This window comes from Nipponia nippon, unplaced genomic scaffold (genome assembly GCF_047370975.1).
Source record: "Nipponia nippon isolate SJK-2023a ecotype South Korea unplaced genomic scaffold, ASM4737097v1 scaffold_30, whole genome shotgun sequence".
In the NCBI taxonomy this organism is placed as follows: domain Eukaryota; kingdom Metazoa; phylum Chordata; class Aves; order Pelecaniformes; family Threskiornithidae; genus Nipponia; species Nipponia nippon.
Genome location: NW_028262348.1, coordinates 3,817,185 through 3,840,873, shown reverse-complemented (window position 1 = coordinate 3,840,873; position 23,689 = coordinate 3,817,185). Strand labels below are relative to the sequence as shown.

The window sequence follows — 23,689 nt, the reverse complement described above, 5'->3', positions numbered from 1 at the left end:
TTTCCTGTGTTGGGATGGGAGGAGGGTGTTGATTCGTTGTGGTACAAGAGTACAGTGAACGTACAAGAGTCTGTAGCTCTTTTTGTAAAAAGCTAGAAATACAGCACTTAACTAAGCATTCATGTTGGTATAATAAAAATTTGCAAACGCTAGCTACTCTTTTTGCCCAACACAGTTGGGTTTTAATTTAGGGCCATTCAAAAGAAATGCATAAGTCTCTGGAACTGGTAAAAAGGAGCTGGGCTTCCCAAACGCGGTTTGACATAGGCTCGCACCATATGCAGTTGGCAGAGTGCTGTGTAGTATTTGCAAGTGAGTTACATGTTTTGCCTGGATAGAGTACGCCCATTTCAAGTATTTGGATCCATAGTAGTTCTGATCTCAGAAGACATCCAAATGCTTGGTATGTGGGGTACTAGATCTTTAATATCTTGCTTCGTTGAAATGAATATGTAAATCCTGTTGCTCCTCAGAAATGAAAATAAATATCTATAACCTGTCATCATCTGGAATACAGGGAAGACCTTAAGATGAATTGCTGTCAGTGTGGTTATGCTGTAACAAATTCAGGACTGTAATTTCAAATGAGAACTAAGGAACGCAAGAGTCAAACGTCTGTTTGAGTGCAAACTTCTAAGATAATAAAGGGGGAAAAAAAGAAAATATCTGATCTAGAAAAAAAGAAATTCAGTGATTTTTTTTTTTTTTCCATCAAAAAGTATTTCAAAGGCATGTTTACTACTAATGATTTTTTTCCTGAGTAGATTGCCTTCTGAACTTGCTCTTCACAGACTTGGCAGTTACAAACAGAATTACAAGATAGTTGAGGTTGGAAGGGAGCTCCGGAGATTGTCTTATCCAGCCCTTCTGCTCAAAGCAGGTCAGGTAGAGCAGGTTGCTCAGGACGTTGTCAGGTTTTGAATATCTCCAAGGACAGAGACTTCACAACCTCTCTGGGCAACCGGTTCCAGTGGCTGACCCCCTTCACAGTAAAAACTTCTTTCTTCTGTTTAAACGGAATTTCCTGTATTTCAGTCTATGCCCATTGCCTCTTATCCTTTCACTGGATACCACTGGTTATATCTTCTCTTTTCTCCCTGTCAAGTATTTGTATACATTGGTAAGATTCCTCCCCCAGCTTTCTCAGCCTCTCCTTGTAACTTTTATTCATAAAAATTTCACAAGTACTGGCATGGTTTATGCTTTGCAAATGACTATTATTTGGAATTGAGTTCTCAGTTCGCAGAAGGTTCTCTGACTTGAGTCACATTAGCAAAATCATGAGAGACCACTCACCACTGAGCAACCTTCTTCTGCTTGAACTTGTACTTTTTTTGATCTTGTTGATTAGTGCTTACCAGATTTTGCAGAGCAATAGAAGTGTTGCAGACATGAAGTTCCTACAAGTTTCTGTGAGACTATGCGGCCAGATGGGGATAACGAATGCTTGTTATACCCTCGCTGAGGTCTAAGGAGCTACCAAGCTAGCTTAGCCTTTATTAGATAGTTCTTTCACATCCAGAGGATCGATCTTGATGCAAAGCCAAAGAAAACTAAGCATCATTGGCTTCATTGCCATGGAAATACTTGTCTGGATTTACTTGTCCATGAGCAGTGCCTGTATATGAAGACAATAAAAGCATTTAGTATTTACTGCTAATAATGTAGAATGTGAGATTTAAATTCACTTTGAATAGTGTTTTTCAAGGCAACCGATAGTTAAAATAAGCAAAAAGCTTATTAGTAACTAATTGAAACAAGACAATCAACTTCTACATAACAATCTCTATTGAAGTATTGGTGCATATTTTAATGTGTTCTTGTATTTTAAAATTTTTCAGATCCCTGTTAAACTTGTACAATATCACAAGGGGATATTCTATTTTAGAATATTTATAAACGATTAATATCTAAAAAGTGTTCATATTGTCCAATCTGGCAGTCTCCGTTTCTGTTTGATCTCTGCTATTTTTTGAGGGCAATATGAAATTGTATTAGCGGGGTGCCTCTCCAGCGAACAATGAAAGGATTCCTTTATATTCTCTCATACACCATTTTAAAAGACCTGGAAAAACTGGAGAAATGGATTGGAAAAGCGTGCCATGCAGTTCAGAATCAGTAAATGGGATACATAAACTGGATTAGTCTGAGGCACATGAATACTTCAGTTCTGCCCCGTACTAGTAAAAATGTGGTTTTAGCACCATGTCCAGTTTTGAACACTTAAAGATGTGGACAGATTGGATGGGGTCCAGAAAAGCGCAGTGAGAATGATTATAGATTTTGCAAACAGGACCTACAGGAAAGGATGGAAAAAATTGAGGTTGTTTAGTCTAGAGAAGAGCCATTTGAAGGAGAGACGGTGTTAACAGTCTTCAGAGACATAAAAGGAGAAAAAGAATCCTCGCTTCTCTGCAACCAATATGTAAGGAACCTAAACTGGAGCAAAGCAAAACTAGGTTAAACACGAGGAAAAACTTTCTCTGAGGAAGGATAATGAAGTGTTAGAATAAATTGGCTGCTGGGAAGCTACAGAATTTCCATTAGCAGAGAGGTGGGTGGGTTGTTGGGGTTTGGGGGGTTTTGATGGTGGTGGTGGGGTGTTTTTAAAGAACAGATTAGTCAAATACGTTCATCCAGCTGTGAAGCACGGGATGGACCGGATGATCTCTTCAGGTCTCTTTCAACCATCTTTTCCACGATTGTGTCTAAAGTACGTATCGAAACAGATTGTTACTGAAACTAGGGAATGGCATTTTTCATGTGCAGGAACAGACTGCACTGTAGGGATGGTGAAGTAACCTCTGGTTGTGTCCTCCAGTATTTATACCATTATATGACATAGTTATTTGGGTGCGTTCCAGTATTTTGTCATAATTTTCATGGATAAAAATTAGTGTCAGTGTCTGAGAACAAAATGGTTTTGCCTGCTGCAAAGTCCTGTTTCATGTTATGCCATGTATTGCTGTACTGTGTAGTATAAAAATATTACAGTATTTTGGAAAACAATAATTGATGCAGCCAAATGTAACTTGAAAGCCCGGGTAGCTCCTCGGTTATCCTCTCATACCTCCTGTCCTTCCCTTTCCATCATACTTCTTTTTTTCCTGGCAGTTGTAACTGTCCTGCTATTGATGTATGTGATGTATATGTGTACATGTTTGTTCATACGCACACATTCCTTCGTCTGTCCCCCCCCAAAGGAGAACAGATTTGCTAATGCTGAAGTTTTGACCTGTTTTTTTGATCATCTGTCAAGTTCACGATGTTGTAGAACATTTGAAAGCCAGTGAAATAAATTGAGAGCCACAAGCCTCAGTATGCCTAGGGATTTATGGTTTTGACTGCCTCTTTTGTTTCTAAGTAGAATTCTTTACAAAAAGAGAATCAGGGAAGGTCTAACTGGAGAAAAAATGTATAAGCCTGGAGAATCGAAGAAGATACAGGGTTAGGCAGCTTGTGCACAATTTTAAAAGTTGTGTTTTGAAAGTCACCTAGTAGAAATCAGCAGAATTACCTTGTTAGCTGCAGTGATGTATAGCAGTGAATCCTTTCAGCATTTCATTCTTAAGGCTTCTTAAACTGCGTCAGGCAGGAGGACGAAGTGTTCTGTACGCTGATTTGACCTTGTTAAAATGCGGCATATCCTTGCTTACTTTTCCATCCAGAGCACAGAGCGGTGTTACTCGGTCCCCAGGCCAAGTGAACCTAAAGCTCCCTCTACTGTTGCAGTTTGTGTTTGTGAAGATGACTGTGTTAGACTTCAGTTCATCTGAAACAAAACCGTATTTCATAGCCGAAAAAGAAACATCTGCTTATACAATAGCTGGTAGCGTTTCTGCATCGCAGACAGAAAGAAATGAAGTGCAGTATGTAAATCGGAGTTTTCAGGCTATTAACATGTTGAAGTAATATCTTCATTTGTTATCTCTTTGATAATCATACAGTATTACTGAGAAGCACACATATTATGTTAATAGTATATACGAATGATCAACTGTTGAACAATTTCTGTGGTAGTATACATCTCAACTGTAAGATTTTACCAAAGCAAGTTTTGATTCTGATACTGCAATTCAAGCATGTTATAAAGAAATAGCATCACACTAATCCACTCACTTCTTCAGTGAGGTTTTATGTTGAGTATAAAGAACTGATTCTTGCTTTGAAATAGTCTACATAAATTATTGGTTGTCTTAATAGATGCTTTTAGATCCATCCATATTATAATAAATACAGTCTTGAAAGCAACTCACCCAAAGACTATATAAATTCAAGTTTAACATCCAGGATAATTGGGAAAAAACTCTGTCTGCACCATTTCTTAGGATTCAATATAAGGCTGTAGGGGGCTATCGAAACGACCTCCACCTAAGCGGCAGAGTATATTACCTCGCGTGAGGTGCAGTACTCGCACGACTGTATTGCACCGGTACCTGGCATAGCCCAGTGCCATCTTCGTTACCCCAAAGGCAAGTGTTGCTTGGAAATGTGGATTAGTCAGTCTTTTGTAATGATGCTTTATGTATTTTCTAGTGAATGTGAACATCTGTGTAGTCAGCAGCCTTGTAAGAGGGAAAGTCTCTTTTCAGGAGAAAGTATCAAATGTGAATATTAAGAACGGCTGTAACTTTAATGCTTAATTTCTATTGCAGGAGAAAGTGGGTGCTCTCAGAGCAGTGTCGGCCATTCAGCTGCACAGGAGGGGACAGTCAGTGTACACAGCCCAAAGAAATCAGGCAAGATTACTCCAAAATTTCACAATCATATGGTTCACCGTGTCTGGAAGGAATGCATTCTCAACAGGTCACAGTCCAAGTAAGGCAGCAGTCCTGATGGTTTTGTTTGTTAATAACGTATAATATATAGTTAAAATTGTAATTGTTTTGCCTTAGATAATGTTATTCCTCACAGAATTCTTTTGCCACTAACCAAAGCTAATGGTGCAGAACAGCATTATCAAAATTTGTTACTGTGTTCAGCTGAAAACTCCTAACACTTAGCATTGTATTTGCAGTTGTGTGTCTTAATTGTGACAGTCTTTGAGGTTACAAATCTATAACATGTGCCTTCAGCTAGATGCTTTCGGATTTATTGATTGCCGTTTCTAGCTCCAGTTGTAGTTACTAGACTGAAAGTTGGGTGCCTGAAGAACAAATAGTATCTATTTGATATTTAGAACTCTAAGGGTAATATTTGTAAAGCAGTACGTTACATGTGTTGGACTAAAATTCCAATCGACAAGGATAGGGTAAAGCCTTGTTATTAGTATCATAGGTCTTTATTACTGGAGATTTAGCATATTCGTGGCACGGTGTGCCCTGAAATCTTTATTTTTCACTATTCCCATGCCATTTCCTCATTGGATATGTCAGAAGAATTTCCAGATTCAGTTTAAATTGCTTGCCCCTTCCTTCTTGTGTTCCAACTCCAGACAGAGCTATCCGACGTGGAGCTGGTACCACCCTCCGACGTAACTGTTAACTCCATACTGTTAAATACAGAATTCTGTTTCAAAGGTGAAGTAGAAGGAAGTAATTTATTTGAGGGGAACATATGTGAATTTATACTTATGCACTTCTAAAATTTTATTTTGCAAAAGGTGATAACTACTAAAATAATTTTATCTTCTTCAGGAGGAATCAAATTACAACTGCAAATTTGGAAGAGGAAGTTCCTAACAACGCTGTTTCTTGGGATTTTGTGGATCCAGTCCAAAGAGTCAGTTGTTCTTGTTCCAGGTGAGCTTTGAAGAGAGTAAGGATTTATCATATTGGAAGAGCCCTGTCTAATTCAGACAGAGGTACACGTACAAAAGGGAGTTGTGTTTTAGATGAGAGAAGAGGAAACTGATATCAAAACTGCGATCATCACTCATATTCAGGTGATGAATATGCATCTCGTATCGTCGTCACTTGCACTAGTCAGCTTGAGTGAAAAATGATCCTAGACTAGAGAATGGGGGCTAGAATAACTCAAACGTTTCTGCTTCGTAATGAACTCATCCTTCAGGCTTTTCAGAGACATGAGCTTTAGAGTCTTAAGACTCATGATGAAGAGGGACAGAAGGTATTATTATTAAATTATTATTATTAAATTACCTAAGTTTCAGAGCATCCTGATTGAGGGATAGTGCTACTGTCCCTGTTTGGAGGAAGAGGAAAAATATCCCTAAGAAACACTTCGCTCCACGTACCTCTAGTCAGTCTGCCATGACTCATCGGACGCCAAAAAGCACACAAGAATATAAAACATGTGCAGGATGGTCGTCCACTGTCAACTGATCAAAAAGAAATCACAGCTCACTTACACAAACACTCTAAGAGTTTATTAAATTATCTGTCATCTTTGATGAATGCCTAAAGTCCCAGTACAAGTCACTGAGGAAGGGCAAAACAGCACCACCGATTCTGCTTAACATTCTTAACATTATCAGAGAGATGCTACAGGACTAGAAAAGAACAGTTTCCAGTGAAATCGTCCTGTGCAACGGCTTCTACTGAAATTTTTAATTCCTAAGGTCACCATGTACTTCTAAGATTGGTAAAGATGTTTTTATGACCTAAAGAAGTCATTCCTTAAGTATGCACAGATGAAAACGTCATTCGTATGATCAAACAGAAATGCTGATCGTGCTATGCTAATCCCTTTGGTATATATATATTTTTTTTCTTCCCTGTCTTGTCCCCCACCCCTCCCCAACTGCAATAAGGGTCTTTGCCAAAATAATAATCAATACAACGGCCAGTGATGTGGCCAGAATGGTTCTCTGCTTTTCATCTGGTTGAGGCATAGCTGTTTTTTCTTTTAACTTCTTTATTTTTCTTTTAACTTCTTTATTTTTCTTTTAACAGCGAGGCAAACTCAAGAATAATGCTGCTGTTAATAGCAGTAAAATTAATATATTGTCTAACCAAATCCTTGAATGTGTTACCCGCCACAGCAGTCTCTGCAGTGCTTTCTGTATGGATCTGGCTGTACAGAGACACGTAGGAACGTAGCGTTCTCACAGTCCCTGAAGGGTTGTTGATTAGAAATTTCCATTGTCCAAAATTGAGTGAAGCGAGATTGTGTCCGTGTACCTTTTGTGTTTGACTGCTCGTGAAGCCAGTTCTTCTCTGTGTGTTTCGTAGAAGAGATAAAGGGGCGCAGAGGAATTGTGCATCACACAGAGGGCAGAGGTTCGACCTGGAGACTCTGCTGCATCCGAAGTGACAGTGCTGCTCTTCTGCAGCCTTGCGCTTTACCCCCAATTATTTGTTGCTTGTATGTATACACTCAAGAAGGTGGAACAGATAAATGTTTTGTCAGCAAGCCAAGTGTTTCCTATGGAAAACTGAGGTCCTGCCTCACCTGGAAAGCGTGAGGAATCAATACTGGACAATGGAAACCTGAATCTATGGATAGGTTCAGCTGCATTTGCAATTTCACGCTGTCTTTTAATACCTCCAGTGATAACTACATCATGCCAGAGTTGGTAAACACAGCAACTGGGAAATTAAAATGTTATCCTTAAAATGAAGGTGGTACCTGATTTCCAACAGCAATAAAAATTTTCTGTGTAGCTACAGAAACTGGACAGCTACTGTCCTGTAGATGTTGGTTTAGTCATTACTGTGCCTGTTCTATGTATTGTATAAATGGGAGTATAAATGTGAAGATATGATCTTAAATATGGAGTCTTAAAGGGTTGTCTGGTACTCGGCATCAAATTCAGTCTTCTGTAGACCCAGCTTTCTGTGTTGGAACAACAGGCTGTCTAAAATAATTTTCTGCGGTCAGTTAAAATAGGGTGAGTGATGGAGAATTAAGCCAATGAAACATTACAAGCACATGCTTAAGGCAAATCCGCAGTTACTAGGGCATTAGCTCCACGTTCTGGGCGACTGCAGCCAAAGACCATCTGCTGCGGCAGAGAATTTGCAGCATGTCCTGGTAACAGCAAAGCCCACAAAGACAGCCAGGACGCCGCCACGCAGCACGGAGGGCTACGGGCGAAGGACGGGGCAAGTCCAAGAAGTTGTATTTGTACCGTCTGACAGTGCTGTGTACTATCAAACTTGAATGTTTTCATAGCTAAGTCATAAAAGCAGAATTGGTTTTCCTCAATCTCATAGTCCACTTTACTCGGAGTAATGTAGTTTATCTTTGTGAGTAAGAAGCATATTATATGTTGTGAAATGTTTTGTTGCTGTCCTAGATGTTGTTGTTTATAAACAAAAATAGGGATGGAGTGATTTATTTTGAAATGGTATTTAACTTTAAACAGGTATAAATATTAAGCACAATACATCTTTCAATTTGTGCTTAGCTTAAAAAACCCAGCCAAACAAAAAACCGCAAACAACAAAAAAGGCCAATAAAAATACGGGCAGTTAGATGTGCCTGTTGTAACATCCTTGGGGACCATCGGCTATAGGATGAAAATACTGGTTAGCAGTACCTGAAATACTGAAATCCGTCCTGTGCTTCCCAGTCTCAGAGATACTGGGTACAAATTGAAAAAGCCGTATTAAAATATGAAGCCCATAATAAGTTTGTATGTTACTGCATTTTTTGTTTTGAATATTGTAAAGTACTTACTCATGCTTTCTTCATCAGTTGGTAGTTGCTTTTTTCTTTTTGGTCTTGTTTTGTTTTGTTTTTTGACTAGAGTTGTACTTACTTTTTCTTACCTGGTATGGAGGAGGCAGCTGCTGCGAAAGCATCCTGCCATGTACTGCGTCTGTGAACGTAACTAAATCAATGCCGAGCTGCGTCTTCTGTAACAGATGCTCAGGAGTGTGCAAGAGTAGTGGTGTAGTTCCACAGCGGTCATTTTGTTTGAAAAGCTCTTTCTTTAGGGTAATGAAAACAACAGTAGCTTGGATTTTTGTGTTATATTACCTTCCATCTGAGCAGTACTAAGCTTTTATAAACATTAAATCTTTCCTTTGAATGCGATTTTCTGGAGACTGTCATTTTGCATTGTATAGGTCAGGGAAACTGCAGCTGAGTTGGCTTGAAAGACCTGGTCCGGATCACGTGGCCACTCCAGAATCCGTTAAAAGATCAGGAATAGACAGAAGATTTCTCAGTGCTGTTCTTTGGGGTTTTTTTTCTCCATTAGATCAGATAACCGTATAAACCATGCAGTGACTTGTTTCTGCCTCTGCTTTCAGGCACAAGGTTTTCAAACAGCGTTGTGCTGCTGGCTCCAGCCGTCCCCCAACGATAAATCAGCCAGGATTCAGCGTGGGAACGTCATCATCTTCATCATTGCCACCTCCCGCCTCTTCAAAGCACAAAACAACAGAGAGACAGGAAAAAGGAGATAAACTGCAAAAAAGGCCTATGATGCCATTTCACCATCGGCCCTCTGTGACTGAAGAGCTATGCATGGAGCAGGACACGTCAGGGCAGAAACTGGGATTAGCAGGAATGGAGCCCTCTTTAGAAGTCCCTAACTCCAGAAAATACGAGAAGCCGCTATCTATACCTGCTAGAAATCCAAGCAAGCAAATGAATATGAATCCTATGGATTCACCCCACTCCCCTACTTCCCCTCTGCCTCCCACACTTAGCCCCCAGCCCAGAGGTCAGGAAGCAGAGAATCTGGACCCCCCTTCCGTACCTGTCAACCCAGCACTCTATGGCAGCGGGCTGGAGCTCCAGCCGCTGCCCAGCTTAGACGACAGGACAGTCCTTGTTGGACAGAGGTTGCCTCTGATGGCAGAGGTCAGTGAGACGGCATTATACTGCGGGATAATTCCGAACAATGAGTCCCTGGATATGTGGAGGACCTATAGCGTCCCATCAAGTGACGATCCAGAGTTCAGGCCGCCGGATCTTCCGTGTGAGAGATACGATGCCAAGATGGAAGTCAACTCGGACAGCACTGCACTGAAAAGGTAAGAGTGCAAATTGATCTGAGCGGCAGTTTTATTAAATTGGGAGCATTACCAAACTCTGTTCGCAGTTGAAACTGAAACAAGTAGAAGGCTTCACGGTGACATCAAAGATGATGTACGCTGGAGATGCCGTTAGATAGTTAAATACGAATACGCTATTGCAGCACGCTTGCTTATTTCTTGTCTGGCTTTCTGTTGGACACTGTAAGAATCTTTCTTTGTAACCTATATCACAGTAATTTGAGCAAATGTAAGAGTTTCATTAAGCTTATGTCTTCGGATCTTTTTAAAAAAGAAAATCTGTGTTTAGTTATGCAACCTTCCAGCTACATAAATGCTTGCTTTGAGTGAAATTGTGTTTATGGCACTGCAGAGGCACTTCAGTGTAGTTTGTCCAATTGTGTGGGTTTGGAATTGCACTGTACCACGCTTTCTGTGAGCAGCAGCTGATACTGTGTTAGGGAATAATACTGCTGTTTTGTAAACCCACTGTCAGATCTCTGAAACTGATGGAAGCTTTGCTGTCAACTTCAGTCTCTGTAGGCTTGAGACTGAAAACCCTAAGAGTCTCTCTGGTCTGCACCCAGGGAAGAGCAAATGCTGATCTCTTGGAAATGCTACTTTAGAAAAACTACCATTAACATACAGTGTCTTCCTTGGTGAAGAACATGAACTACCTAAATCTTAAGGAGTTTTTAGCTGTCTCTTTCTTTTTTAATTTTTTTAAACATGAATTTTCTTTTATGCAAATTTATTTATTTATTTATTTTTAACTTTAGCATGAGGATTTGAATTAATTTTATGCCAGCCTAAAAATTACTTTTGCTTTCTGGCAAGGCACAGAAAAAGTGTACCAAAGAGAGCAGTTAATGAAAACACGTAAGCTAAAATTAAATGAGGAAGAATTTTTGAGTTATGACAGCATTGATTTTGGTAATTACAATGGAGTTCGCCAGGATGAAAAGGTTATGTGTACTTCGAAGTGTTTTGGTTTATATAGTGACAAGATTAATTCTTTTTTCGTTGTCCCAAAGTAGTTCTTAATGCAGTAAGATGTTCAATACTAAATGTAGGCAGATGGATCCTGTATTTGAGGAAAAAACATATTTCTGCTAGATCAAGGAGGATGGAGTGAGACACGGGCTGTATTTGTGTGCGCCAGCTGCAGATCTTAAGAGCTGTTATTTTTCTTTGCTGTAAAAGGTATGTTCGTTTTGTTTCATGATGGCTTTGTTTGCTTGTTTATTTTTACTTTCAGGCTCTTAGCACAACCTAATAAACGGTTTAAAATTTTGGAAGAGCAAAAACCAGTGCAGACACTGAACTATCTTGACCCCTTGCCTCTAATACAACAACCCGGAGAAGGCTTGGGAGACGCTAGTGATCCTTACACTTTTGAAGATGGTGATATAAAGTACAGCTTCACTGGCAATAAAAAATGCAAACTTGGGGCTGAGAAGGATCCTTTGAAAAAGAACAAGGTAACGTGTAATTCCAGAGCCTTTATCATTAACGTTCTTCTCGGACTTAGAGTACTGCAGCACAGAATTTGCTCTGCAGCTCTCGGGGAGACACAAGCCTGTTCCACAGATCAAAATTGGAGAGATGATGTGTTTCTTTCCTGCACCGGCTCACAGCAAAAACTTCATTTCACTATGGTATTTTTGAACTGGTATTTGCTGGCATCCCTCTGAACCTGCTTGCGTATGAAAACACTGCCGTTGCAAGGAATACTTGCTGCTTCTGTATATGCAGCTTGACCAGCAGCAGGTTCCAGGTTTAAGTTAAGAAATTAAATATTTTGAGCCTGATATTCACTTGTAGAGATGCAAGAATTTGCTGGGCTTTTTTTTTTTTTTTTTTTTCCCCTTGCTTGCTTCAGCTTGACATATCACCTCACTGCAAAGCTCAGGTCTCTCCAGCCCAAGTTTATTTTTCTTCCCTTGGGCAAAATTAATGTAGCCTTCTGCTGGGAGGATTTGTGGCAGGGAGGCTAGATTGGTTCGGACATTTCCTCAGAGCTGTTCCTCCATATGTGAAAGGAAACAATTTGATCACTGTTCTTTGGTCGTCACCTGCCCTGTATGCGTGATACTTCATTCTCATCCATTATGGAGCTGTTTCGTTGTCTGGCTGCTCACCCATTTGTTCTTGTGTGGGGAGCCACCACGCTTAAAATTCTAGAAGATGTGTTTTCTGGAGAAATTGAGGTGGCTCATTATCTGGCTATTACTTGCGAATTACTGGCTATCAAAGTTAACTGATGTGTATGGAATCCTTTGTAAATCATACACAATGTTCCTTTATGTTTTTCCTGATAAACAGCAGACAACTGTGTTCTTTTCCCTTCTTAATTTTTTTTTTTATTGCTTCTTGAAGCATTTAATCCAGAGCCCTGAGTTTGGCTTGACATAGGAAAAGAGTTGTTCTTACGTAGCTTACATGAATATCCGTTAAAAACTCTTGGGTTTTTTGTATAGTCAGAAGATGGAATTGCCACCAAGGAAATCCCCACAACGGGTCATTCTACACCAGTTCCTGATGGAAAAGATGCCATGTCTATTTTCAGTTCTGCTCCTAAGACTGGTGAGTAAAAGCTCTTTAATTCGCTCTGCAAAGCAAAAATACTCAAAGCTATGCAATAAAATCTGAAAGGAAAAATCACATACTGAACATTTTACTGTAACATGAGAGCTATAGACAGCTCCTGAGATGGAAAAAACTTGATTCTGCTTGTCCTTTTTATAGTAACAAAATTAATTAATTTTTTTTAGAATATTTAAGTTGAGCAGTAGCTACCTTAATTCTTTCTCTGTTGACCTTTGGCACTTGCTTGAAACTTGACTGCAAGGCTATTTCTAAGCTACATCATAGAAAAGGGGCCTCAGCAATTCTTCTTTGTCCCCTGTTTAGAGTGAGAAGTAAAACTGAAAAAAGGCAATTTTGTGTTTCCTAACTTTGCTCCCGTTTTTCATGTGTTTTTCCCTTTCTTTTTGATAGATACCCGGCAAGACAATGCTGCAGGCCGCGTAGGCTCTGGTAGCCTCACACAGGTGATGGATCTGGCTCCATCGCTTCATGATCTAGATAATATCTTTGATAATTCAGATGAAGATGAGCTTGGCGTAAGTCTTTGTGGGACTGAGTGTTCTGTAGGCTTAAACTGTGGCCAAAAAAAGAGGAGGAGGAGGATGGAATCCTAGTGGGGAGCGATTATCCCCAGTAGATAGGAGAAGGAGTGTCCGGGTAGGCAGGCTTGGATTTTAACTAGGAGGAATTGCTAGCAAAGAGAGGTTTCAGGAGATCCATCAAGAGAGAAATCATGACTGTGTGTAATTCAGGAACATTAGGAGATCACTTAGGTGACGTCAAAGCTTGCGTCGTTTTTCAGTCGTGAGGGGAACCTGTACACAACTAACCTGCTGACTCAGCCATTGCATAGACAGGCTACACGAATACTTACATAGGTAAAGCAACGTAGTTGCTTTGTAAGTGTATTGCATCCAGTTTCGTGTCCTTTGCTTTTGTCATTGTTTTGTGTTTGTCTGAGAGTTATGGAAGAGCCTAGTTCCATTAACTGCTGGTTTGTTCTTTTACCTTGTCTAAGAAGCTGCCGAAAGAAAAATAAATTCAGCGTTTCTGAATTTCAGTAATTCTCTGAAGCATGTTTCTTTCTATTCCTACAAGCAGTTTATTTCAGTGCAAATAGGAATAGTTGCTGAATATTGGGAAATACCAAAGGAAAAGCAGATTTACATCAATTACCGGGAAAAAACAATTGAGCCACATGGAAAGGCAAAGATTTGAATTATTACTATTTTTAAGCTTAATCTAATATAGCCATAATGATACAGAAGGTGATCCCAAACTGACTGATAGCAGACAATAGCATTTCAAAGTCTCGTGTCTGGTTCTTGGCAGTACGTTTCAAGTACACCAGTTTATTTACCGCTTCTCCCTGTCCTGTGGTTCCACGCAAACTGCACTTAAGATGTCGCAGTTAATACACAGATCTACTAGAGAACCGTTCAGCCAAAATGAAAAAATGACCTCCTCCTGTGAGGCTGGCCTGGACAGACCTAATGTTCGCCCTGTCTTAAACGTGCACGTGTTGAGCTGTCCCCTGCGGTCGTCTGCTGATGGCGTTCTTACTCTGCGTTGTATTCTCGTGATCATCTTGGAGTAGTCCAAATGTGGAAGCAAGTAGAGCAGCCACATTAATTTCAAGATCAGTGTTTGTGATAACATTTTCAATATAATTTGTGTGTATATAGATACATATGCTTGTATTTATGTATCTGCATATGGGGGGGTGCATAGACAGGCAAATATTTCAGAGGCTTTGTTTTGTTTTGTTTTAATGTTGAAAGAGAGGGAAAAAATGCAGACTCCTTGGGGGGAGTGGATGGGAGAGTAGAAAAGTACACTTTTTTCTTTCTTGTGAAATCGCATTCAGAGAGTTTTCAGAATTTTTAATAGCTTATGAATTCTAGTATTTTGTATATTTTTTAATATAGTGTGTGATTATTCTGCTTTTAGGCTGTATCACCAGCTCTTCGGTCATCAAAAATGCCTGCAGTGGGGTCTGAGGAGCGCCCTGTAGGGAAGGATGGCAGAACAGCAGTACCTTACCCCCCAAGTAAGTAGCAACAACTGATTACCACTTTGTTGACAGTCAAAATCTCCTTACAGCTGCCATACTGCCTTTTTGTAGGAGGCTTATAATGTCACTTTTTCAGGCCTAAGAGGTAGTGTGCTTATTTCGTTCTGTAATTACCAGATGCCAATATTAAAGAGGATAAGCAGATTTTAATGAGAATATTGGATGGTAATACAGACATATATTTTTAATGGGCCTACTGAGATTGGAGATACTCTGCTTTTGACGTTATCGTCTTAGACTGGAAGTATGGGAGGGGTTTGTTACAAATCTTCATTTAGAAGCTATCCCCTCTATTCTCAATTCAGTATTTAATCTCAGTTTGTCACTTACACCATTACCATATACCTCTTTAAGTATAAATCATTCTTCTTTTTAAAGAATTCAAAGAATTTAATGCTGTGACTTACCAATTGGCCATTATGGTGCAACCTGTCTTGGAAGCAAATTGCATTCAGCATTCAACAAATTGAGACTAAAATCACCTTCGGGGTTTAATCTAGATGTGGAAGTGCATGATTAAAGTCCGAGAAGTAGGTTCTAACTGAAGACACATTGTAGACCTTTTACAGATGGTTCTGGTAGAAGTGATGCTTGTGCAGGCACTACACGCGTACAAGGAAGGCTCTAGGAGTGCAGGAAAGTTAGAAATTAAATTTAGTATGCTGAAAATGTAGGAAACGTAGATTAAAACAATAGGGCTTTTTTGTAAGTTTTTGTGCCAACAAGTGTGGGGAATGATAACTTCTGCTGTCCGAGATGTATGGGCTTTCTTGCATTTCTCTTCTACCCAGTAACAAGCGATGGGCTGAGAGGAAGTGGCCTCAAGCTGCGCCAGGGGAGGTTTAGGTTGGGTATTAGGAAAAATTTCTTCCCCGAAAGGGCTGTCAGGCCCTGGCCCAGGCTGCCCAGGGCAGGGGCTGAGTCCCCATCCCTGAAGGGATTTAAAAGCGGTGCAGACGTGGTGCTTAGGGACATGGTTTAGTGGTGGGCTTGGCAGTGGTGGGGTAACGGTTGGACTTGATGATCTTAAGGGTCTTCTTCACCCTAACCGACTCTATGATTCTATGTATATAGGTGGCATTTCTCTTGAGATGAAAGAGAAATGTGTATAAGTATGTGTGAGAGGAGGAAGGTGAGAATTTTTGGTATAATACTAACCAATCAAATTATGAATTACAAATTACTTAGTGGTGAGGAGGAAGAATGTTTGATTTTTGTGGCCGCTATAAGCAGAAATCGGATCCCTCTGCAAATCATTCTTTAATGTCTTCTCATTAACTTTAGCTGGTAATGAGAACAAATTGAGGAGAAGAAAAAAAACAGTCTGAAGGAGATGAGTCAGAGTTTTATGGACCCATAAAAGCTGTGCTGATTTACTCAAATGTGGAAGTCTGAAGTATACAGAGATTGGGTTTTGACAGGTTTAGTTGATCCATAGCTTTTTAAAATATGCAAAGCTTTTTCAAGCGTGACACACATGAAAATGAATAATGATAGTTAGCCTGTTGCTCTAGGGTTGGGGGATTTTTTGTAATTAAACTTTTTTATGAATCTGCACTGCAGAATTTTGCTAACTGGAGTGAGCTTCAGTGTGAGAAAATGATATACTGTGGAGCTGTACAGAATAAATAAGTTAAATAGATACACTCCGCTTCTGTTTTGTAGCTGTCCCCTTGACACCAGCTGTCGAGGCATAACAGTATCTGCAGGGACCCGAAACGCCTTGTACATCATCGTAACGCCCCACTGACCACATCTCATTGTAACCTTCCTTCCTGTCCCCCTCTCTCCGATTTCTAAAGCCCGCTTCTCTTTCGTGAAAAACAGAGGCAGTAGCTAATCCAGCTGCCATCCTGAAGATGATATTTCATACTAGCATTGGGTGGAAAATAGGTTTTTCCATTCTACTGAACCTGTTTTCAACATTAATTTATCCTATACCAGGACAAGACTAACGCCTTTTAAATGCAAAGACTGAGAAAGGGAAATAAAAAAAAAGCTGAGTGGGAATAATTCATAGCCCGTTATTTACTCTACTGCTCCAGGCTGTGAAACACTTGGGGTTCAGCTTTGACTGTTATTACCCACAGAACTCCGTTTTGAGAGGAATTCACCTATTTGAGTTGTTCCACTTTGTCTAAAGAATTAAATAGACTGCTTGTCTTATCTCTGTGCACAAAAGAACGCAATTCAGGTTTTCGCTTTAAGGCAGAGTGGAGACGCATCTTGAGATTGCAGCGTCCTACAAAAATGTACTGTTAGCGTAGGTATTTGCATACTGCACATAATTTTAATTCCATCACTTATTTCTGTCTTTTTCAATCAGTTTTTGAGAGTAGCACTATGTTTCACCAGTTTGGATGTCCACAACACAGCGTTTACCAGTCAGAAATCCATCTGTATTTATTTGCGAATTTTCCATAATCTTTAGGCTGCAAAAGTTATCGAATACAAGTATGTCCTTGTGCCCTGTCAGCTTGGGTTGGGTGTGTGCACAGGAATGGAAGGGGGTTGGGCATTTAGTCTGTCAGAAAAGGTATTTAAGAAGAGACACCTATGGGAATGGTCCCTTCTCTAATTTGAGTATTTTAACACTGAATTCACTGGAGTGATGGTTATGTCCAGAGAATATCTGTGCTAATTCAAGTCAGGAAAAGATAGCATATATTCTGAATTTTAAGCAAAATAAATATGGAAGCGGGTAGCTGGGAGGAGAAAGAATGTAGCTGGGGAGAAAATACAAGACTTTATTCTGATTTTTGTTTGACTGCATTACACTTTATGTAGCATTTTGGTTGGGGTTGGTTGGTTGTTTGTTTTGCTTAAAGAAGAAAAATATACGATGGATGATTACATTACGGTCATTTACTGAGAAGTCATTTGGGGATTTTCCTGGCTTAATGTCTTGTGATGCAAAATTATAATTTTGTGGCTTCCTCTGACACTTGTCGCTTTTGGGTGCCTGGCAGTCTGATTCTTAGGCAAAATTACCCGTGTTTGTGTTAGCGAGAGTAGCCTGTCTTACCTCCAGGTGTTATGTCGCCGTGGACCAAATGAGACTGCAATGGCTGGATGTCAGTGGGAAAATGCAGCTAAGTGCACGCTAATTCCAAAAGCGTCCCGTTTTGGGCTCGGTATCAGCTCTAAAAGAAGGGAAGAAACATCAAGTATCTCCTCAGTAACAGTTGCTGGGGTGAACTTCGCATTAATGTCAATTAATCCCTTTTATTATGAAATATTTCTTTGTTGCTGTTAAAATTGTACATAGAATTTGTGTACCTACCAGTTTGTTGCTTCTGCTGAACAACGGGCTTGCAAAGTATCCCTAGGAATATTTGGAATTTATCCCTAGGAGTTAACTTTTCGTCTAGATTTGTACTGGCGTGAGAACTGTAGCAAGTCTGTAGAATCTTTGCTGGGTTTTAACTGATGAAATAAGAGCTAGTATTGAGTCAGTCCCTTCTGTTTTATTGCATTTCCTTGAGAATTTGTATTTTAATGACTAACAGCGCGTTATTTCATCATATTCAGCTGTGGCAGATCTCCAAAGGATGTTCCCAACACCACCTTCTTTAGAACAACACCCTGCCTTCTCCCCGGTAATGAGTTATAAAGATGGAATAAGTTCAGAGACTGTGACTACCTTGGGAATGATGGAAAGTCCTATGGTCAACATGGTTCCAACACAGCTTGCCGAGTTTAAAATGGAGGTGGAGGATGGGTTAGGTAGCCCTAAGCCTGAAGAAATTAAGGTAACGTGCCAAAGATGGGGTATTTTTGTAATCTCATCTATGTATGTTTTGATTTTTATAAACAAGTCCCATGTAGCGTAGTGCGCGTAGCAGACTGCTGTAACAAACGTGAACTGGATCCATGTAAAGTACATATCGGTCTTTAGTTGGAAAAAAAGTTCTTCTCTAGTAAAGGAGCTTTTTAATTGTTGCCCTGATTTGAACTATAGGTATTTTTCTTCTCGTAATTTTATGTTTGTAATGTTTCTGGGTGCTCTCAGGAAACAAACAGTATTGTATGTGAAATGAGCCCTATGCCTAACAGAAAGAATGTACATATATGAAAAAGCATCATGCTTGTGACTAAGTAGCTGTTAAATGATTGATTTCTTCAGCTAATTTTTCTGTAGCACCTTTTATGTATAGCCACTCCTTGCTGCCAGTCTCTGGGGATGCAGCTAGGATAAAGTCATGCATGTAGAAAGGCTGCCTTTTTCTCTCTGAAATGTTGCCTTTTTTGGTTAGGGTTGAAAATCTCTGAGAAAGCCCAGGGGTTGAACTTGCTCTGTTTCTTCTTCAGCTGATGTTACTTCACAAGTTTTAAGGCCAGATGGGACCATTCTTATCTGACTTTCTGTATAACACAGGTCAGGTAATGTCACATAGTTACTCCTATATTGAGTCCTATAGTGTATCTGAGTAAAGAACTATTTTTAAATGGGGACTCTGCTGCTGGGTACTAGTACTCACCTCCCCGACTTTACATATCAAGACGTATCCATTTTTCCATAGCATCGCATAAAAGGACTTAACATAAGCACCTAGTGTACATCGGTTTGTATTTCATTGTTCCATCTGTAGCACAGGTTAAGAGGTAGGATAAAATCATTCTGCCTGCTTGTGTGTATTCTGCATTACTTAACTTTTGGGCCAATTTTGTCACTTTTGTCAGAAGTTATCGTTACCATATTTCCATGCATATAGCCTGAGGGGTTTTTTTTATTTAAAAATGCACATTTCCCTGTAGAAATACACATCGCCTTGTTCTGCAGCAAGCTCATTTGTACGCAGGTAATAAACAGGGAGATACCCACTGTAACTCTGCCTTCCTGGTAGTCCCCAACCCTTGATTTTACAGCCTAATTCTTCCCCTTCAGGCCTGCCCTGCCCCTAATCTGCCACAGCCGGTTCCTTCTCTTTCAGCAGTCGTTTTCCTCCCCAACACCACCTCCTTCCCTCTCATTTTGTGCTCCTCTGAACGTTTGAATTAACCGAAAGCTTATTTTTAAGCATCTGCATTGCTGAGAGCGCTATACGTGGCAAGATACAGCACTTGCAGTTGCATGGACAAGAAGTGGCTATATATCAATATAAGAATACCGATATATAAATTTCTCTTAGTAAAAATGATTTAGTCAGCTATGAATTAGTAAATTTTCCTGCATGGCAGTAATAGTATACCTTAGGCAGCCTGAAAGTAAAGCACAGGCAACCCATAGGGTGACTTTCTCCGTGAGAGCATTCGGTTTTGTCCCTGGGCCAGGAGGAGGCTCTGTCCCTGGCAGGAGGTAAGGCGGCTTGTTGCGTTCAGGGATTCTGTCTCCACGTTACGATAAAGCGCGCCTAGTCGGAGCCGGGAGGTGCCAGCTCACGGGCTGCAAATTAAGCTGGCGCCTGTGAAGGGGCTGAGCTGATAGGGAGCTTTACAAACAATTCTGTTGAGAAAGAGAGGCTTTGCAAAAGCGCAAGGGAGTTAGTTATCGGCGTGCCCCTCGTGAAGACGGTTAACCACCTGGAAAGCTAGGCGTACGTAGCAAGGCTGCTTTGTTATTGCAGGAGCTCTGCTTCCTTCTGTCCTAACTTCGTAACTTGAAGGCATGATGAGAAAAGGCATCTTCTTAGCGGCTTTGCTGAAGTACAGCTGTCCATTTGCCTTGTCTGGTTTGCGTACCTAGCAATTTTTACATCATTATAGAAGTCTGAAATAAGGTTTTAGAAGGTTTGTAAGACTTTGCCTTGCTATGGACCTCGCTGGTTTTTTTCTTCTGTTTGTACAGTCAACTGTTTGCTTAAGACTAGGACAGTTTGGGCCTGGAAAGAAAATCTGTGCTGGAATTTGTTGAGCTGAAAGTTTTTGAGTGGGAACAGACTTTAGGGTGTCACCAATACTGAAGATATTTTAATCTCCCTCACAGCCATTTTAGGAGTATTAAAATACATATTTTAATTCTGCCTGATAACATTTCCAACAGCACAGTTTACTTGCTTTTAAGTGTGTCACACCTGCTCATATACACCAGTGGGGGAAACAAGCACCTAAACCCATTGCTGATCATTTTGAGAACATGGAAGTAGAGTTCTTGCGCTGAGTATTCAGCAGCTGAAGATAGCAATCCACACATTTGTCATCTCTCAACGCTTTACAAGGTGCAAGGGCAAAAATGCAAAGATCTAATGAGATGTTAAATACTGAAATTCTGAGAGAGACTACTGTTACCATTTTAGTAATGATTTTTACTTTGCAGTAGTGCCTCAAAAGGACTAGCTCTTTTCTTCTGAAAGGAACTTGGAATAGCTCTAGAAACTCTGGCTGAAGTTCTTGTCATCATTCTCTGCCAACAACCATGACAGTCAATGAAAGTCCAGTTTGACTGGACTATTTATATTTATATTTATATTTATATTTATATTTATATTTATATTTATATTTATATTTATATTTAATATTCTGTTTACTAGATTGCTTATATATTTATAATTAAGACTATATTTATATTTGATATTTGGAAAGGGTGAAGTGTCCATTGTTACTACTTGGAGTATATTCATCCCAGCATGGGGGTTATTCAGAGAGGCTGACTTACGGCGCCTAAGGTTCCTTCACACTGTGACTCAGCCTCTCTCTCCATTGTCAGTACAGAAGTCCTGCAAAGATCAATCTCTCGAGTGCCTAAATTAGGTGCTTAAAGTTAGGTAGCATGAAAATTTCATAGTACACTACTCACTTTTCAGACGTAGCTTGTCTTAAATGAGTCTAATCTAATTGTGAAATCCACTGACATTAAAGTTGCACAGCATCTCAGTGTAACAAGGAGCCTCAGCTGAGTTTCCTTGAAGGCACTGCTCTTGAATGTTTTGTAGAATGAATAAATATACGTAATTTTGGAAAAAATGCAGTTGTAGAGGGTTCAAACAGTACAATAGGTTTTAATTAAAAATAAATATCTAACTATAAAGAGCAACCTTAACATATTGTTGTAAACAACGTCCCTTGGATGTTACAGGATTTTTCGTACGTGCACAAAGTTCCATCATTTCAACCTTTTGTGGGCTCCTCCGTATTTGCTCCGCTGAAGATACTGCCAAGCCAGTGCCTCCTACCTCTGAAGATACCAGATGCCTGCATTTTCAGGCCTTCTTGGGCTGTTCCTCCTAAAATTGAACAACTTCCTTTGCCGCCTGCAGCCACCTTCATTAGAGATGGCTACAAGTAAGTACAGTCTTGTAGGAAATTAGTTTGTCATGCCCATCCCTAAAACGGCTCGTTCGTTAAAATTTTGCATACATTAACAGTGCTTTACTATGCAGCAGAACCATAAAATGTCCTGCAAATGTATTTTAAACCTTTTCAAATTGTCATTGTCTTAGACCAAAAAAGTTCCAATAGTGGGAACATCAGAATTAAAAACAGCTTTTGGAAATTGGCGTTGTTACAGTATGTGTCCGCTACACGCTTAGTGCTTTTAACAGATCAGGAACAGGCGGTACTTGAATTAATTGCCATTTCTGATACAGGAAAATATTGTAATTCAACATAAAACACAAGTGTTAGGGAATAAAATTCATGCACTTAACCTCTCACCTCTCTTTCTTCCCATTTCAGCGCCCAGTTCTGTGGCCTACAGTCGGGTGCCCCTCCTGCCTGTACTCGGGTATTCCGTCTGAGCTTCAGTCTGATGAGAGCTGGTCCTGACGATAGCAGTTTGCCTTCTGAGGGCTCTTAAAATTTTGAGTAGGCCCGTGACAGCTCTCTTCTCCGTGGTCTCATGTTAGCTCTTCTGCGTTCTTGTGATTTAACTTGAACGGGTCGCAGACGGAGCTGCTAATCAGACAGATGCTGATGGGATGTACGCTATCCTCCCCGTCCGAAATACTAATAGAAACGATGCCAAGTCGCTCTTGAGTACGAGAGTGCTGTGACCTATAAGCAAAGACTGCCATGAAATTGAAAAGCTTGCATTCCTTACTCAGGTCTCAGAAATTAGCAATGTTTATGGAAGAAATTCGTTGCTGGAGATTTTGAAAGCTATCAAGAATTTGCACCATGAAATTCATAAAACCTCTTACTAGGTATAATAGCAGTACAAAGGTCTCCTGCTGCACTGCGTTCATTTCTGGAGGAAGTAGCCTGTATCTTTAAATCAGTCTGTAAATCCTTTAAATCAGTCCTTTTCCAGCTCCAAAGGATCCTTCAGTGTTCTCAGAAGAATTGCAAAAAAGAAATTGTAAACCCTTGATAGCGCCTAGAGAGCAATTTAATTCTCAGGCTTTTTCATAATAGTAACTGATTCACCAGGCCTGAGCTGATTATTAATTTCAGGTATTTGTTGGGGAAAAAAACCCTTTCATTTTCGATATAATCCAATTAGAGTGAAGATTATTACTGCAGGCTTCCAACAGAGTGGTGATTGCCAATCAAGGTTTCTAGGTCACCTTTTCTTATTAGTCTGAGGCACCCAGTATGCTTCAGATTCAGAACTCCTACAAACCTTTGTTCATTTTTTTTCCCCTCTCGCTTTGAGTTGGACATACATCGGTTCAAGGTAATAAGATGAGTCTAAGGAATAAGGTCTTCATTATTTTCCTTTTCAAGTCCCTAATGATATGTGAGCATTAAAAGAGTATTCCTTCTAAATAACACACAAAATACACACTAAGGCAGACAAACATGAAGAAAACCTGTTTCCCCTCCTTTATCAAGAGACTCATCGAGGTCTTACAGTTTTTCCTTGCCCTAATATGTAATGAACACATTTCAAGAAAAGTGAGCAGCTTATTACCAACTTGAAAGAGAAAAGTGAAGTAAAGATCTCATGCTTTTGATTGGCCCCATATTACCCATTTCTTGATACAATGAGTCATTCCAGAGAGAAGATCGATCCCACAGGAACGTACAGACTGGTCTTCGGTCACTTAAAATGACAAAAACAGAGTAATAAAATCAGTCATGACAGGAGATGACCCAAACATGATTCTTAGCTTTGCTGGACTAAGAGTTTGTAATGGAATGTGTCGCGTTGTGCTCCAGACTCTAATCCTAAATGAGCAGTGGCATTTGCAGTATCCTGAATACCATTAGCAGTTGCATACCACCATGAGGCAGTATCATATACAAGTGCCACATG

At 40.0% G+C, this 23,689-nt stretch overlaps 1 protein-coding gene across 2 annotated transcripts in view; it reads left to right on the top strand.

Annotated features, from left to right (window-relative positions):
• Window positions 1-23,689, top strand: part of MED13L (mediator complex subunit 13L) — a 204,298-nt gene that overhangs the window by 149,580 nt on the left and 31,029 nt on the right. For both annotated transcript variants that reach the window (XM_087768384.1, XM_087768385.1), the window contains exons 8-16: window positions 4,656-4,818; window positions 5,637-5,741; window positions 9,162-9,890; window positions 11,149-11,371; window positions 12,371-12,476; window positions 12,891-13,015; window positions 14,430-14,529; window positions 18,085-18,305; window positions 21,569-21,774. In XM_087768384.1, coding sequence (XP_087624510.1) covers window positions 4,656-4,818; window positions 5,637-5,741; window positions 9,162-9,890; window positions 11,149-11,371; window positions 12,371-12,476; window positions 12,891-13,015; window positions 14,430-14,529; window positions 18,085-18,305; window positions 21,569-21,774 — 1,978 coding nt within the window. The remainder of the gene's footprint in view (window positions 1-4,655; window positions 4,819-5,636; window positions 5,742-9,161; window positions 9,891-11,148; window positions 11,372-12,370; window positions 12,477-12,890; window positions 13,016-14,429; window positions 14,530-18,084; window positions 18,306-21,568; window positions 21,775-23,689) is intronic.